Consider the following 18,340-nt stretch of genomic DNA (forward strand, 5'->3'; position numbering starts at 1 on the left):
ATATTTTCTTTTATCTATTTCTTTGTTTTCTTTACTTAATATTGTTTTGTGTTTTGTTGCGTTGTTGTACATTTTTCTCAACACTAGTGTAAATAAGGATTTCTACTACTACCCTTTTTCGAGATAAAATAAAGATTACATGTATAGATCTGCATTCTCTCTGCAAATCAATAAGTTTATTGAGGCCTGATGGTAAAGTTAGGTTACATGTGTCTGTCTGGATGCATTGGTTCTTTATGTTTATTGTTAAGAAATAAGTGTTTATGGTATTTCGTCTTGAATTAGTTAAACTCTCCTGGGTTTACAGATCATTTCATGTTTGTGTATTTGTTCTGTGTTTTTGTCCTTTTTTCAGTTTATGTATCTAAAATATAAATATTCTCAATAAATAAAAAGGAAGAAGCAGAAATATTGGTTTACAAAAACAGAATTATTATCATTATTAATAATATCATTGTTGATGTTGTTACTAAATATAATATTAATTGACTATGTCTGCGCCTCATGTTTAGTTTGTTTTACGTTTTCAAGTTTCAAGTTTATTTCATTCATGTAGCAGCTGAAAAATCACCAAAGTGACAAACACAAACAAAAGAGAACAAGTGTGTGTGTGTGTGTCTGTGTAGATTGTACTGTTATATATGTTTTTATTGTTACAGAACTGAACTAGCCAGTACAACTGTACTGTACATGCAATACTGGACTCTGTTTTTAATATATATTTATGTGTGAATGTGAGTATTGTTTTTAGAGGCTGCACAAGTACATTTTGTTGTATTTTGAATGCATATGTTGTATATGTTGTACATGAATGAGTAAATATAAATATTTTAGCAGCTTCAGGTTGTGGTTTTAACATTTTCTGATGTTTTATAGATGGTCTCTCTTCAGTCTGAACCACAGATGTAGTGATTCTATTAAACATTAAACAGCAGCGTGTGTGTGAGTTGATTCATAATAACGATCATAATCCAACAGATCATTTAAAACCATCTGCTGCTGCTCGGCGCTGATCCAGGATCAGGGAGCCGATACAGTAATCTGAGCAGATGATCGTTCATCAGACGGCGTCTCGTCTATTTTTAGAAGCTGGAACTAAAATGATTTTCTGGAGAAACAGAGTTTGGCTCCATGTGGGTCACTGTGAAGCTGCGTGTGTGTGTGTGTGTGTGTGTGTGTGTGTGTGTGTGTGTGTGTGTGTGTGTGTGTGTGTGTGTGTGTGTGTGTGTGTGTGTGTGTGTGTGTGTGTGACTAATGTCCCAGTCTGAGCAGCCTCTGTGTGAAATATCTGGATCTGCATGATGATAATTACATTTCACCGTGGCGCTGCGGCGTCCTGCTCTCTGACACGACACAGAGAGGAAGAACACTTTAGTTTCATATTCTTCTGATTCAAGCAGAAAAAGCAGCTCTGGTTCTAATATGTTTAGTTTTCTTAAGAATATTCCCTTATAATTATTTCGTTTTGGTCATTTCTTAAAGGGATAGTTCAACATTTTGGCAAATTGGCCCATTGCCATAATCCCTATAGTTTTAGGAGTAGATTCGTTACCTTTAATTGTCGGTGCAAGCTATTTTTAGAACGGCGGAGCAGAGCCACGAGCTGCTCAGAGCTACGCTACGGAGGCTCATTATGGGATTTCTTGGTTTCCCTCATCAAACTCATCAAATACACAATCCAACAACTCCAAAACACTCTGGTGGACAAGTTGTGACCTGCACATTCACCACGCTATGAGATAATAACAGGATGTTACCAGACAGAGTTGTTTTAGAGGGAAATTCATGCAAAACCGCTGATGAAGTTTTTCGGCAAGCAGTCTCTGAATTTACCTCTAAAACAACTCTGTCTGGTAACGTTCTGTTATTATCTCATAGCGTGGTGAATGTGCAGGTCACAACTTGTCCACCAGAGCGTTGTGGAGTTGTTGGATTGTGTATTTGATGAGTTTGATGAGGGAAACCAAGAAATCCCATTAGCCTCCGTAGCGTAGCTCTGAGCAGCTCGCGGCTCTGCTCCGCCGATCTAAAAATAGCTTGCACCGACAATTAAAGGTAACAAACCTACTTCTATGACTATAGGGATTATGGCAATGGGCCAATTTGCCAAAATGTTGAACTACCCCTTTAAGCAAAAATGCTAAATATTCATGTCAGATCTCATAATAAAATGAACATAGTTGGGTTTTGGACTGACGATCAGGTTTAACAAAACATTTTAATGTGCCACTCTGGGAGTTATTTTAATTTTAAAGACCAGAACAAGTGACCTGAAGTAAACGACTCGATGATGAAAACAAGTAAAGAGCCATAAAAAACAAAATCCTGAACCAGGACGAGACCGAAACCAACGAGTTTAAAGTTTCACGCTGCATCAAGAGCTGAAGATAAAGACACGGCTTTAAAACGACACGCTAAGATTTTTATTACTCTGCTGCTGCTGGCGAGGGAACTATTTTCAGCGGCGGATTAATCATCCACATTCAGTGTGTGAGAGAATAAACCACAGTGTGATGAGGGAACACACTGATGAGTTTTTAATGGTTTTAGGAAACAACTGTTTGTTTCGGCCGTTTTTTTAATGGGATTTTCAAGACAAGAAGATAAATATATAAAATATAATCTGCTTTAAGCTCTAAACGCAGAAAAAAAACAAAAAACCATCAGGTTATTTGCATTTAAATAAATATCCGAGGCAGAAACAGAAATCTACCGCTGCCCTACTTTACTTTGAAACTCGGCTGCAGATCCAGCTGTGCTGCTTCCAGCTGTGCAGCTCCCCCATGGCACAAAAGCCACATTGATTCCACCCAAACAAAAAAACTCAAAGTCACACACACACACACACACTCTCACGCACACACACACCCTCACACACACACACACACACACACACACACACACACACACACACACACACACTCTCACGCACACACAGACACACACACACTGTGATGTCATAGCGACAGAGCGGCGGCCATGTTGGAGCCAGGCCGTCCTAGGAGGAGAGTCGGAGCGATTACATAAGAGCAGCAGACGGAGGAAGGACGGAGGAGGAACAAACACAATGTCGGGTGGAGACAGGACGGAGGTGTGTGTGTGTGTGTGCGTGCGTGCGTGTGTGTGTGTATGTCTGTGTGTGTGTGCGTGGAGGAAACATGTAAACAAGTCACTGAGGTGTGTAACGTAACGTCACTCCTCCTCCACGTCTTGATGTTTTGGGTGACATGGATGTAACGGAGACGTTTGTTGACGTCTGAGCTGCTGCTCGTCGCTCCGTCTGCAGCTGTGACATCACAGCTTGATGACTCAGGGGAGGCGTGCCAAGATGATGTAGAGACTCACACACACACAAACACACACACACACACACACACACACACAAACACACACATACCTACACACACACACACACACACCAGATCTATAAATAGAGCTCGACATCAAACCGGAGCTCCACCACAAACACAACAAAGTGAAAAAGGTGGAATATTTTTACCCTGCATCAAAAACAACAACAGCATCATCAGCGTATTTCCTATTATTATTTATATATTATATTCTTTAATCTATTACTGGATTCATATTTTAGAAAAGGTCTATTTCTATTTTTTCCACACAGATTAATGGATATTCATTCATTTCTTATTCAGAGATAAAGAACATTAAAGTCCCGCTCCGCTACGACACAACAAAGAACGAATACCAACACAGATTGGTTCAAATTTCTGTTAAAATCACATTAGTTTGTCTACATGTGCTCAAAACGTTTATGTAAAATCTTTAACTCCTTTTTCTTTCTGAGCCCTGTTCATTGCAGCCCACTCTGTTATAATCACATCACAGCAGAATGAGACTAATTACAGGTTTTAAACGACCGTTTACAGCAGATTAACCAGTGGGAGTGAGTCAGAGGTGGAGACATTTAAACGCATCTACATTGATTATGTGTAATTAGAACAAGCTGCGTTTGTTTTTAATCATTATATAGACGCCTCCCATCCCGGTAATGAGTGTGGTTGCAGGTCATTGTGACCGGAGCTGTTTAAAGGATAGTTCAGCATTTTGGCTAACTGACCCATTGCCATAACCACTATAGTCATAGCAGTTGGTTCGTTACCTTTAATTGTCGGTGCAAGCTGTTTTTAGAACGGCGGAGCAGAGCCGTGAGCTGCTCAGAGCTACGCTACGGAGGCTCATGGGATTTGTTGGTTTCCCTCATCAAACTCATCAAATACACAATCCAACAACTCCACAACGCTCTGGTGGACAAGTTTTGACCTGCACATTCACCACGCTATGAGATAATAACACAACGTTACCAGACAGAGTTGTTTTAGAGGTAAATGCAGAGACTGAAAAACTGACTAACCACAAACTGTCCCTGAAGACAACGCGCATCAGCGGTTTTGCATGTATTTACCTCTAAAACAACTCTGTCTGGTAACGTTCTGTTATTATCTCATAGTGTGGTGAATGTGCAGGTCACAACTTGTCCACCAGAGTGTTTTGGAGTTGTTGGATTGTGTATTTGATGAGTTTGATGAGGGAAACCAAGAAATCCCATTAGCCTCCGTAGCGTAGCTCTGAGCAGCTCATGGCTCTGCTCCGCCGTTCTAAAAATAGCTTGCACCGACAAATAAAGGTAACGAACCAACTGCTATGACTATAGGGATTATGGCAATGGGTCAATTTGCCAAAATGTTGAACTATCTCTTTAAACACACATCAGTCACAGTGATGAGTAATCAGTACTTACATCCCCTGGCGGAGGACGCCGATGCGCTGGTTGTCGGACCCGCTGCGACTCAGCTCCTCCTGGTACCTGGAGTTCTGCTGCTTCAACGCCTCCAGCTGCAACAACACACACACACACACACACACACACACACACACACACACACACACACACACACACACAGGAAATCAAACAGGGGATTCACACCTATGATGATGTAGAGTTTATATTCACAGGTTAAAACTCATTCAGACTGGATTTTACTCCTCTGGTGGAGCAGGTTCAACATCAGCCGTTTTAAATCTGGTTTTATTATTTCAAAGCTGCAACAACCTGCTGTTTCCTCTGGTTTCTTTTTCCTGTCCTTTGTGTTTTTAAGTTTTTAAGTGAAGTTTTTAATCAGGCTGAGTGTAAAACTTAACTTTTGCATGACAAGGGAAATTGTAAAATGTGTTTTTTACTGTGTGAGAATCATAAAGCGACAGAAAAACCTCCAAGTCCAAACAAGAGCAAGACACAAACATCAGCTGACAGCAGGTGATCGTATTTTTTTCTCTTTTTAAGCCAATATTTGTTCACAATCTTTGTTTGTGTGACAAACTGACACACTTTAAAGTAAAAGTTATGTCGTACTAGCATTGAGCACTTCCTGTTTGTTTACACTGTGTCCATGGATGTTCAGACAAGTATCACTGAAACTGAAGGAAACTTAAAGACTGAGTTAAAGAGTGAGAATCTGCCTCTCTTTCAACTTTCTTTCTTTTGTTTTTTGCTCTGTTCTGCCGAGCGATGATCACATCCCGTCACACCCGGTAACGCTGAGTCGGCAGAGTCTGTCGGTCTCTGGGTGTGAGGTGGATCCAGGTGAAGCTAAATATAAAACCCCCCGGCGGCTTGATACTCAAACTTTCTGTCCTGAGTCTGGTTTGTCCTGAAGCCAGTGAACGCCCCGTCAGACACGTGCAGCCGGAGCTTTAAAACAGCAACGTTCAATAATTCATTAACACTGACGATGTCTCTGAAATCAATGCTGCTGCTGCTGCTGCTGCTGCAACTGGCCCCGGACGACATGGAGAAGAAATAAATAAATAATCAAATAAATAAAAAGTCATGTGTGATGATTCACACTGTCGATGTGTGTGTGTGTGTGTTTCCTCACACGTGAGTCTCTCTCGCACCTCAGTGAGATCTAGGCCACGCTGAAACACACACACACACATCATGTACATATGCAAAATACACACACAAAGATGCCAAGCTGCAAACACACACACACACGTTTGTATGGCTATCTTTGTGAGGACACTCATTGACATAATGCTTTCCTTTGCCCCTTACCCTAACCTTAACCATTACTCTTAACCTAACTTAAACCTAATTATTTCAGATTTCAGATTTATTCATTTTAAAATGGGAACAGTACATATTAATGAACACTGTTGTGTAAATATGTGGGATTGCAGCCAAGTGGCTAATTTCCATCCCCAGTCCCATTGGCAGGTTGATGTTAGACATAGAAACAATGAAGATAAAAAAGCACAAGAGGCAGGACTACGACAATAGAACAACGCATCATGATTACACACCTTGACATCTTACACAATAACATATAAGACATGAACAACATACGTATATTAATTGGCCGAAAAAGTATTAAGGGGACCAAGAGATTACAGAACTGTTATAAAGTGCTACAGTTCTAATTAAAGTGCTATGTGCTAAAGTGACGAGTGCAAGATTAAATTTATTCTGATGGCACGATGCCCTAATAAAGTGCAGGATTGATTTAAATTGCACTATGCCCATGGCACACGATTGCACATGCAGATGCAGATATGTGTCTAATATTGCACTAAATTATAATAACCTAGTTGTTATAAAGTCTTAACCCTCAAACAGCGCTTGGAACGGGTCTGAGAAAGTGAGAACCGGCCAAAATGTCCTCACTTTCCCAAAACGTCCTCACGCTGACGGTTTAAAACTCAAACTGGTCCTCACATGTACACAGAGGTCATCAGTTGCACGCTGGAATAAACATAAACATACTGTAAACACAAACGCTGCAGGATGTGCAGACTTCAACCAATTCAATCAAACAATCATAATAATCATAATCATCAGCAGACGACCTCGACCTCTCGGCTGCCGTGGCGACGCCGGACAGGTGAGAGTGACTCGTTACCTGGTAGCGAGGCGAGGAGGAGTAGATGCTGGAGGAGAAACCCTGATGCAGAGCAGCTACGTCCATACCTGCTGCTCCACCGCCACCGCTCCGTTACAGCTCAGAGGACGGGTTGTTACTACACCTCTACACCTCCTCTCTCTCTCCTTCTCTCTCTCTCTCTGTCTCTCTCACTCTCTCTCTACTCAGACCAAAACACACAGCGAGCATCAATAAACCATCAGCTCTCTCTCGTCCTCCGTCGCGCTCGACTGCGAGAGGCAAACGGAGAGAGAGAGTCGCCTGAGCAGCCTCCCTCCCTCCCTCTCTCTCTCTCTCTCTCTCTCTCTATCTCACACAGTCGGGTTAAAGAAGCCAAGCACTTCCATTATGTAACCCTGAATAAGCTCCTCCCCCCCCCACTCCCCCCCACCCCCCTTTTACCCCCCTAACCCCCCACCACCACCACCACCGTCACTGATCTGCTGCTCACAATCTTGTTTCCTCTCTCTCCGACACACACACGCGCACGCACACACGCACACGCACACGCACGTTCATTCATGGTGAATCACGGCTTCAGCAGCTGTGACTTCACTGCTTGTGTGTGTTTTCTCTCAGGAAACAACAACAACAACAACAACAACAACAACAACAACAACAACAACAACAACAACAACAACAACAACAAGACTCATCGTCTCTTCACAACTGAAACAACAAACTCTTCACCTGCTCAGCACCGTTTGTTTTTATGTGATATTGAACTGTTTTCATGTCTGTATAATATAATATAATATAATATAATAACAGTGTGTGTATGTAATAAATAATAATAATGTCTATATATAATATTAGTTTTATGTTTTCTTTCAATGTCAAAGTCAGTTTATTTGCCATTTGCAGAAGGGAAACTGCATCGGAAAACATTTTGCATGAACTTAGGACAATAAGACATTAGTGGCGACGGATGGAAATGAGCAGTTGTGCCAAATCCAGTGTTTGTTTGTTTTACAACAACAATCCTGTTATTGTACGTTTGCTCATTAATATGCACAGTCCCATTCAAATACACGAATGTATAAAATAAAATGGTGTGAAAAATGACAGAATCACTGTTTTTCTGTTGGTCGATCATTTCTCTAAAGTTTAGAAATATTCATGAGCTCTCACAATGAGACATAAAGAAAACCAGTGGATCCAACTGACTGAAAACAGTGAACAATAACACAACAGAACAAAAACAACAGCGTCTCTGTCTCCTCGGCTACAAAACCTGAAGTTCAGAGATATTCAGATATATAACTAATAACTATTTTCAATATTAATTAATCAATCTACTACGACGGAGTATTAGGGCCACATTGAGAAAAACAAAACAAAACAAAACACAGACTTTGAGAATTTTACGAGAATAAAGTCGTACATTTCCTACGAGAAAAAAGTCATAACATTACAAGAATAAAGTTGTAAATTTATGAGAATAAAGTTGTAAATTTATGAGAATAAAGTCGTAAATTTACGAGAATAAAGTCATACATTTCCTATAAGAAAAAAGTCATAACATTACGAGAATAAAGTCGTAAATTTACGAGAATAAAGTCGTAAATTTACGAGAATAAAGTTGTACATTTCATACGAGAAAAAAGTCGTAACATTACGAAGTTTGTGATTTTTTTATTTGTCATCGTGGCCCTAATACTAGAATACGTTATTGTAGAAATACTAAATAAATCTTTTTTTTTTTTTTACATTGTTTGCTTTAAACAGTTAAGAGGTGTGTCAATTTGGTTAAATACATTAATATAAACACATTAATAATCAATAATCAGTTTTAATAACTGTTGCTGGTGATCGATCAATAGATGAACTGAGTGTTATTGTTGATCCAACAGACGTTTGTCAGGACGAGACAAAAGAAGCCGATCTCAACTCAACTCAACCGTCCATTAACTGAAGCAATGTTCTGTCCAGCCACGCATCAACACACACACACACACACACACACACACACACACACGCACACGCACACACACGTACACACGCACACTCATTGTAGAGCAATTATTCAGCAGCGACGCTCTCACATCTGCCTCCTCCCTCCACTCAGCCATGATGCTGTAGGTTGTGATGTAATCCTGCACATGTCAGAGTGTGTGTGTGTGTGTGTGTGTGTGTGTGTTGTTGCTGTAAATGTTTCATGTGTGTGTTGCTCTGATCCTCTCTCTACTTCTTCCTCCATGATGAACATTAAACCGTTTGTTGTTTGCTCTAACCCTTTTTAACCCGTTCAGTCGACTCGACCTTTAACCATCATGTCTTCAGGTTTTTCCTGTTTGTCCGGTGTCGGAGTCGGAGAAGTTTACTGTCGTTTACTGTTGGGGAATATTTGCATATTAACTTTAAAAACTCAGCTCCTCTGAAATAACCGCCGATAAATAAACAGAAACCTTGATCACACTTTATATTCACCTAAATAATCTGTAAAACACAGTGTGATACAGTTGGAGGCTGATATGAACATAACAACTCAGAGCTGTAATAATAACATTTTATATTCATATTAAATATCTGATAGAGACCAGATTGTAACCTTTTTTTCTTTAAATAAAAGCTTAATTTATTGTGTATTATGTATTATGGGTGTGTATGTGTGGGGTATGTATATATACACTTTTCATTTTCCTGTGCATAAGTTTGCATTTGTGTAAACTAATGAATAATTGAATGGATTTCTGTATATCTATTATCATTATTACGTATTTTATCTATTTTTATTCTTTGACTTCCAAGAATGTTGTGTTATTTAGATGTTTGTTTGTTTAACAAAGTTTTTTTTTTTTTTTTTAAATATCTATGTCCGTAGTAGGTATTTGTTTATAAACACCACCCTCTGCTGACAAACATGTTTAATCCCGTTTATTCATTATTTTACAACCTACATGCTCATGTGTATTTAAACTGCTGATAAATACTTAATAAGACACGGCAGGAACTAGCTCATTTGCATAATTACATAATCAGTGAATATGAATTATGAACATGTCAGTGGAGAAATTACACAACATACATTAATAAACACATTGAACTGTCCCTGTGTTTCTGTAACGAGTCTGTTATCAGGTCATTAAACTGGAACTAGAGGGCGATAAACTCAAGTTTTGACTTCAGACTTTTCGCCGTTTTCAGACTTGTTCAATCTGTAAAAGCTAAAATAAAATCCTGCTCTGAGGTTGAGCAGCAGGAAACTCGTCCTGTCACAGTTATTACATCATCGCCTAATTATTCTGCATAATCGTTAAAACAGCTGGATGAAATGTCAGATTTCCGTCACCATCTCTCCGTCGGTTTGCAACATTTCAGGTTTGACTGGTCGTCTTTTAACGACATCATCATGTTACGTTCTTCTTTCCGCAAACTAATGAATCATTTAATATATTTCTCTTTATCTATTATTATTATTATTATTATATATTTTATCTATTATATATAGCGTCATGGTACATTTTCAAGGTCTTGGTCTTGTCTTGGTCGAGCTGGACGCAGGATTTTTCTTTCTTTCCTAGCTTCTTTTTTTTCTTTAAACCACAAATGTCTCTTTAACTCACTCACTTTGGTTTATGTGATGTAATTCAATAACTTTAAGATAATTAAACTTATTCTACTACAGTATCTGCTTGTGTAACCGTCTGAAAACTAAGGTTAGACAGCTTCTGTGCTCTGTTCTTCTGCTCCATCCAGACTTTGTTTACGTTAAATATGGTTTAGATTTTATATTAAATCATCTTTTCTTTTGAAGCTGAGGAGGAATAATGTAAATATCAAGACACATGATTATTATGAGGACTAAATTAAAATGGTCTCACATTGGTTTGGTCTCGGGTCAGGTGGTCTCGACTACAACACTTCCTGTCTGATATTCATCTATTGACGTTAGCATCATGGCTTTAGTGCCAAAGCCACTAAATGTCTCTTCTTCTTCTTCATCATAAGGTGTGTGTGTGTGTGTGTGTGTGTGTGCGTGTGTGTTATTAAACCATGTTCAGGCTTACACCGTAACAGTGGCATGAAATGATCGACGGTCGCGGTCCAGACTGAGACACGGTGCGTGAAACAGAGTTAAGCTCAGAGACGATGCATCAAACATCAAACAGAGAGAGAGCATCTGATCTCCACATCTGTCACGAGGCTCAACATCTGGAGCGGCAGTCAGAGGGACGACGCAGAGACCTGGAGCTACAGATGTGATATGGACGGAGAGAGAGAGAGAGAGGGACGTAGAGAGTGCAGTGCATCATGAGCGGCTGATCTAACGGCGACCTGCGAACTCTCACCGTCACAGAGTCAGTGTGTGTGTGTGTGTGTGTCTGTGTAAGTCCTGATGTGAATCATACACAACAAGAAAAAGCTGCAGGACACTGAAGCTGAACGTGTGTTTGTGCATGTGCAACAATAACAACAACCTTTTCACACACAGTGACGCACAAACGATGCGTTCAAGGAGCTCCGTCCTCCTCACGCTGCAGGAAGACAACGGAAAAACACAACAGCAGGAGAGTGAAGGAGAGGATTCACTTCTGATGGTCTTGTTATTAAAAGGAGGGAAATAAATATATTAGATTTTTATATTTATTTTATTTATTAATAAATGTGTTTATGGATGCAGAGTCTCACACACCACAGTTTCTAGATGCATGTTTGTGTGTAAATGTGACAATGTGCATCAGTTTTGATAAAACTGCAAATTCTTTTAAACACATACAGTATATTAGTGTTTTTCCATTTTATATATTATCTGTGTGTGCATCAGAAACACACTTGTTAACCTAATTTATCTATAGTATACAGTATGCAGAGTTTTTTTTTACGTTAAGATAGAACGACAAATATTTTTGTGAATCCTTCTGTGTGTGTTTTTTTTATTTGAGACTGATCTGACATTATACACTGTTGCCCATAAAGTTGGAATAATTTTGTTTTCAGACACATTCCTCCCTTTATTCCAATTTAAGCACATCAGTAATCACCTTTGTGTAATGATCACATAGTTGCCAGTTTTGAGAAGATAAACACACTTTATCTATCAAGAATAAATCACATTGTCACAATCATTTCATGAGAACAGGTTGAACAAATATTTTATCCCAACTTTGTGTGGTTAAATCTAAAAACTAAACGAGAACTTCTGCATATTTGAGGGCGTAGCCTCTTTCTAATTTGTGGATTATCCAGGAATGAGACAGAGCCAAGACGTCCATCTTTAAATACAGTCTGTATGTAATAACACAACTGCTGTGTCGTGTGTCTTCACTGTTTTTTCTCCAGTTTTCTCTCTGAAAACGTGAGCTCTCAAATCAGCCTCCACCAGACACACAACTCGTTATCAGAGACAAAAACTGCTGTGATTAAAAAAAAAAAATGAAATAATTGTGTGAGTCAAACAGACAAAAGAACCTGTCCTAGTCGTAACCTCCTCTCTCCTCCGTGTCCCACTCTTTCTACAGACACTTGAACTAACCACGGACGCTGCACTCGCTGCTTTTGTCGAGTTGTGACATTTAGCTCCCGAAGGCCTCGGGGCACATGGGAAATGGAGTCTGTTTCAGGTCACGTGACAAAAAAAACAACTGCCGTCCTCCATCTGAACTCACGCAGCGAGTCGAGAGGAGATGGAGTTTTAGTTTGTCAGTGGAGGTTTTATTACAGCTGGAATAAAAGCTGAGTCCTGGTTTCACTCTCACAGATAGTTTATATATTTTATAACTAAAGTTGACGGTTAATATTCTAATACAAGTAATACAGACTCTGTGGTCGTTTCCACTCACCTGCGTCTCCAGCGTCTTCTTCTCATTGGTCAGCTGCTCCAGTGACACGGTCGACCTCTCAGACGTCTCCATGGCCTGGAAAACATTTTAAAATACTGATGTTTATTATATTATATTATTACATGATGAGCTTGTTTTGTGATTAGTTGAAAATCAAATCACACACACTGCTTTGAAAAGAAGAAACCAGAAATATAAAATATTTATAATTATCATCTCTGGATTTTCTTATGATTTAGATTTTTACTTCATTATGGGATTATTTCAATGTATTGTTTGGACTTTTTTGGCCACCTAGGAACGGCTGAAATACATCAGAGCTGCAGCTGTAGACACAACATTCACATATCAACACATTATAAAAAGCAAAGAGTTACTTAATGAGCAAACCAGAGCAGAACGTTACTTTAAAATCTAAAATCTGAAGTCGTTTGATCCATTATTAACAAAAAAATATACTGATTTATATTAAGAATCTATTTTTGCAGAGTCATGTTTGCCAGAGGACAGAAGAGAAAAAAAAGAAAAAGCATGAGTCATCATCATCAGCTTCACTCTCCCATTTATAGATCAGAAAGACCAGAGGTCAAATCAATTATGTCTCTTTACTGAGTCGTCCTCCGCATCGATCAGCTGCTTTTAACTTTTAGAGAGAGAGAGAACAACAAAACAAAATACTTGTCTTGTAAAAACACAACAGCAGTTTCCACTTCAACGTGTTTTTTTTAGGGAAGTTTAAAAGCAGCTGAGAGTGAACACACACACACAAACACACACGCTGCTGCTGATTCAATATCTGAGCTTTTAGTCGGCATCGAGCAGCAGTGAGTCCACTCTCTTTGTGTGTTTACCTCTGTGTGTGTGTGTGTGTGTGTGTTCAACTGCTGCTAAGAGCATAAATAGTGAATAAGCTGACGCAGAGAATTCCTGCAGTTTCAAATGCACCATTAAATTTGTCTAAAGGGACAAAAAAGGGACGGAAATAAAACGATTTCTGGTTTAGGAACATGTTGTTTCGCTGACGGCCCTGAAAGGAACTTTACTTTGTTTTTCACACACGAACCGGATTTCTCTCTTTAAATCAGCAGCGTTTAAATAACTGAATCTAAAATCTATTTATCACAAACCCCAGAATCCAGACAGACAGACGGACAGACGGACGGACAGACAGACAGACAGACAGACAGACAGACAGACAGACAGACAGACAGAACTTTATTCATCCCAAAGGAAATTCTTCTTCCAGGATGCTCCAAAGGGAAATGTGCAAGGGAGATAAATAGGGTACAAAGAGGAAGTATATGATAAAATATATCCTAATATATCTAAAACAATAGAATATAGAAATGCAGACAGCATCTAAACAGATGAGCATAAATAAGAATAATTTATCTTCTCTTTTTCTTCTTAGATATAATAATATTTAGACCTAAGAAGGAAAGCATTCAGTGATTTTAAAGTCTGACGGATGAAGTCAGACTTTAAACAGACTTTATTTTTCATGAATGCATGAAAGCTTCATCAGTTCACGTTGCCATGTGACTTGAATCATTTGGACGTTCCTCCTCCGACTCAACGCCTCCATCGCATTAATGAACGGACGACTCCACAAACACTGTGTGAGTGTAAAACTGTATATATATGTGTGTGTGTGTGTGTTAGTAACGCTTTAACAACAGCATATTAGCCCGAGGCTGCATAGAGAGAGTGTGTGTGAACATGAACTAAATGGAGGAAGAGGATTTAACGACGAACTATTAAAGGAAAAACGTTCAAATTTAGTTTGTTGTGACATTTTCAGCAGAATCGTTTTTCTCTTCCTCCTCCACTTCCTGTCCAGAGCCACCGATGATCCGTCAGCTCAGAGGCAAAGTGACTGAACTGAACTAAAGTGAAGTGAAGCGTCTCGTTCTCCATCAGACAAATGCCAACGCTCTGATTCATCGTCTACGTGCAGAATCGTTCCAGCTGCAGCCGGAGACGAAGACGGAGACGCTGGTCACATGACGATACTGTGTGTGTGTGTGTGTGTTGCTGCAGCATCTTCTACCAGAAAATAACTGAACTAAAAGAGTCAAAACAACCATGTAAACACTAACATGATGCAAATGTCTTCAGTTATAAACTTGACTCTGCAGGAAAACGTCTCCTGTTTATTACATAAAGAACATGTTTAAAATGTTTATGTTGATGCAGGATTTTTACTGTTGCAGCTGATTTAAGTGTCCAGCTCCTTTCTACACAGTTTTATAGTTTAGTCCAGTTGTTTTCAAACTCGTTAGCTGCACACAATCAATTTTGTTTTCTCTCTTCTTAACTTTCTCTGTGAAATATAAAATAATTTCACTTTTTTTAAGCCTCAAATGGTTCAAACCAGCTGCAGGTAAACTACGGCCAACTCCTCAAATATTGGTACACAAGTGTCCAAATTCTAAGAAAGACAACAAACTTTGATGCACTGACCAACAACAACAACCCTGCTCCCACTGAGACTGAATTTAAGTTTAATGTAAGTTTTCTTTTACGTGTGATTATATTTGCCTTTGCTGCTTCATGATTTCTTACTTTTTTGCACATTTGTCGCAACGTTTAAGATCATCAAACAAATGTTAATATTAGACAAAAACAGTCCAAGTAAATATAAAATGCAGTTTAGTTTTTAAAATGATGATGTCATTTATTAAATGAAAACAGCTATCCAGACCTAGCTGCCCATGTGTGAAAAGTTGTTAAAAGTTGTGATAAACAATTTTTTTTTGAAAAGCTGAGTTTAATTTGACAGTCCACACCCAGACCTGATCACTGCCAGAGCTGCAAGAAAACACTTCAATAAAACCTGTTTGTTTGATAAAGTGAAGCCAACAAGACGGATGTTTTACTTTACCCAAACATAAAACTACAGAGCAATGCAACAACAGAACTCAGTACCAAGCTACAGTTAATTAAACAACAGAATAGTTTATATGCTTTTAAAAAAGCTCAAGAAGAACTTTCACTAATTAAGATGTTGTCCTTGATAGAAAGATATGGGTTATATTCTAGTCAATTATTAATATATGGGTGTTATTATATTATAAAAACTCAGTCTTGTCAATTTTTTCTAGTTATTGTTTTATTGTCGACCATGGTATTGTTTAAATGTATGTCATGTTGTTAGTGTGTGTATTGTTTCATGTCTATTTCTATATTGTCCAGCAAGAAGTAACAGCGGATGCTAAGCAGATGCTAGTGGGGATCTTAATAAACATAAACATGAACACATCTAAAGAGATTCATTAACAGATGAAAAAACGAAATGACTGACATCTATCAGTCTGAGAAGTGATACAAGGACGTTTCTAAAGTTTTGGGACCCACCCCCCGGTTCAACCCATGCTCATTATTTAGAGGAGGAAATGTGTCTCTGAAACAAAGCATCTGCCTCTACAGATTTAATGAATCCCCACAAGTATTTTATCGTTTCAAGGTTTCATCCAGATGGAAACGGCGTTTTCAGTGTTTTTGTCTGGACCCCCAAAGTTGATCTTTTGTGAAATGATGATGTCATACCCCCACCGCTCTCTCCTGTAACCTGAGACACCGCTACATGTTACAGTCTATGGACGTAACGTAACAACAACAACAGTCGACGACTGCCGGTCCCTCGGACACTGAGGCTGAATCTCGTCCGTTAAATCATCATCGATCGTCAGTTTGAATAGAGAGGGGAATTCTATGTCTTCTCTGTTTTAGCTGTTTATGTTACAGCGTTACAGCGCCACACACAGTCCTGCTGGATGCAGTGTTGTGCCTGAACGCGTTCATATTTTTGGCGAACGTGAACTGAACGGACTGTATTTCCACTTGATGAACGTTATTGTGAATGTGTTCATTCTGGCGTTTGTGAACGGCGCTCTCTCTTCGTTCGAGTTGGTTAGTTCCAGATAAACGGGGTTAGAGAGGGAAGTCCAAGTAATTTGACATTTTATAAAATATTCATTTCATTCATTCATTCATTAACCTTTACTTAACCAGGCAAAAATTGCTAAGAAAAGATTCTTATTTAGGCAACAGCCTGGTAGGAGGCGAAGGCCTCCTAGGGGGCAAAAGGGAGAGGGGGAGCATGAAAGGACAACATTAAAATATAGACGCAACAGTTACCTTTCCTGGAAATTAATTACTTTCATCACATTGTAACTCAGTTACTTTTTGGGGAAGTAACTACTAACCACAACTAATACTGGTTAAAACTGATAAAATAATAGCTGTCTGTGGTTCTATATGGGCTGAGGCAATAATTTTGAAAAATAATAGCTTGCAGCAAAATATTGAAAAAAAAAGAAAAGAAAAAAACTTTGTCCAAAATTTTGAATTATGAACTATGAACTGAACTAGTTCATTTTAAAATTTGTGAACTGAACTTGGAAGTGAACTCTCCCAACTCTGGGTGGATGTGCGACAGCGTTTAGAGTCGTTTTCAGTGGATCCGTGTGGACGCAGATATTTCTGGAAACGATGACGTGTTCACGGAGATTCTTTTTTTGCAAAACGAACAAGAAAGAGATAATTTTGGGTTCAGCTCTGTTTTGGTCTTAGTGTGAGGTCTGAATGTGACTGTGTGTGGTTGTGGTTTACCTGAGTCAGCTGGAGCTGCAGCTCTCTCTCTCTGCTCTCTCTCTCCTCTGTCACACTTTGCTTCTCTTTCTGCGACTGCTCCAAACTCTGCTCCAAATCTGACACAAACAAAACAAAGAACCAGAAGGACATGGACTGTAACCATCGTCCTGACACAAACACATGTAAATGATCTAATGAGAAGATGTTTTACCTTGCAGCGTCCTGGCCGTCCTGCTGCTCTGCTCCTCGGCCGTCTCCAGCTTCTGTCTCTGAAACACAGAAACACCAGCTTCACTTCCAGCTAATCACTCACATAGTAACATTCCTGCACCTTGAGATAACCAGGGAATCATAATGATGATGATGATAATAATAATAATAACAATGACCAGGCCCAGAAAACACGCTGAAGGTTTGTGTGGATTAAAAAATGCTTGAGCTCTTAATGAGGCGGCTTTCTGCAGGACAGCAGAGGGGAAAACAGAAACCTGGGCAGAGCTCCAGCAGCTGCAGGTCGACCTGCTCACGCTGCTGCAGAGCTTTAGTTTATCTGAGTGAAACATTTCAGCAGAAGAAACTGTTGCTTTATTGATCCATGTGTTCATCTGCAGCTGCTCCGATCATGATTTTATCTGGCAGTTAAAAAGTTTTGGGAACAACACAAGTATTGGTTTTTACAAAGTGTTTTTAGATCTTGAAGATACTTAAGTATAATTACAAGTATTCCATAAGTGTCAAAGACCTTTATTGATGATATATTTGCTTTTGGAGGATGTTTCTCCTCTGTGTCTCTAACCCTCCTCTCCTCCATGTGCATTTGTTTCCAACAATGAAGCTGGTGAGAAATCAATCCATGGAGCGGTGGATAACGTTAATTCTACATTTCTATTTCTACAAAAACACAGCAGCAACAGCGACCACTGATCTGTATCGAGACTGTTGTTATTCCTTCACCCGAGTTAAATGATGCTGTGTGTAAAACCACGCTGTGGTCCGTAATCGAGGTGCAGACGAGTGAGT

General features: G+C 39.2%; 1 protein-coding gene across 3 annotated transcripts in view; it reads right to left on the minus strand.

The window, feature by feature from the left end:
• Positions 1-18,340, minus strand: part of clip1b (CAP-GLY domain containing linker protein 1b) — a 42,784-nt gene that overhangs the window by 9,280 nt on the left and 15,164 nt on the right. For all 3 annotated transcript variants that reach the window (XM_085792737.1, XM_085792736.1, XM_085792738.1), the window contains 4 exons: positions 17,532-17,589; positions 17,339-17,436; positions 12,725-12,799; positions 4,760-4,854 (listed from right to left, as the gene is read on the minus strand). In XM_085792737.1, the coding sequence (XP_085648863.1) occupies positions 4,760-4,854; positions 12,725-12,799; positions 17,339-17,436; positions 17,532-17,589 (326 nt within the window). The remainder of the gene's footprint in view (positions 1-4,759; positions 4,855-12,724; positions 12,800-17,338; positions 17,437-17,531; positions 17,590-18,340) is intronic.

The sequence above is a fragment of the Trachurus japonicus genome, chromosome 12, assembly GCF_045865225.1.
Source record: "Trachurus japonicus isolate A0001 chromosome 12, Traja_1.0".
NCBI classification, from domain to species: Eukaryota; Metazoa; Chordata; class Actinopteri; order Carangiformes; family Carangidae; genus Trachurus; species Trachurus japonicus.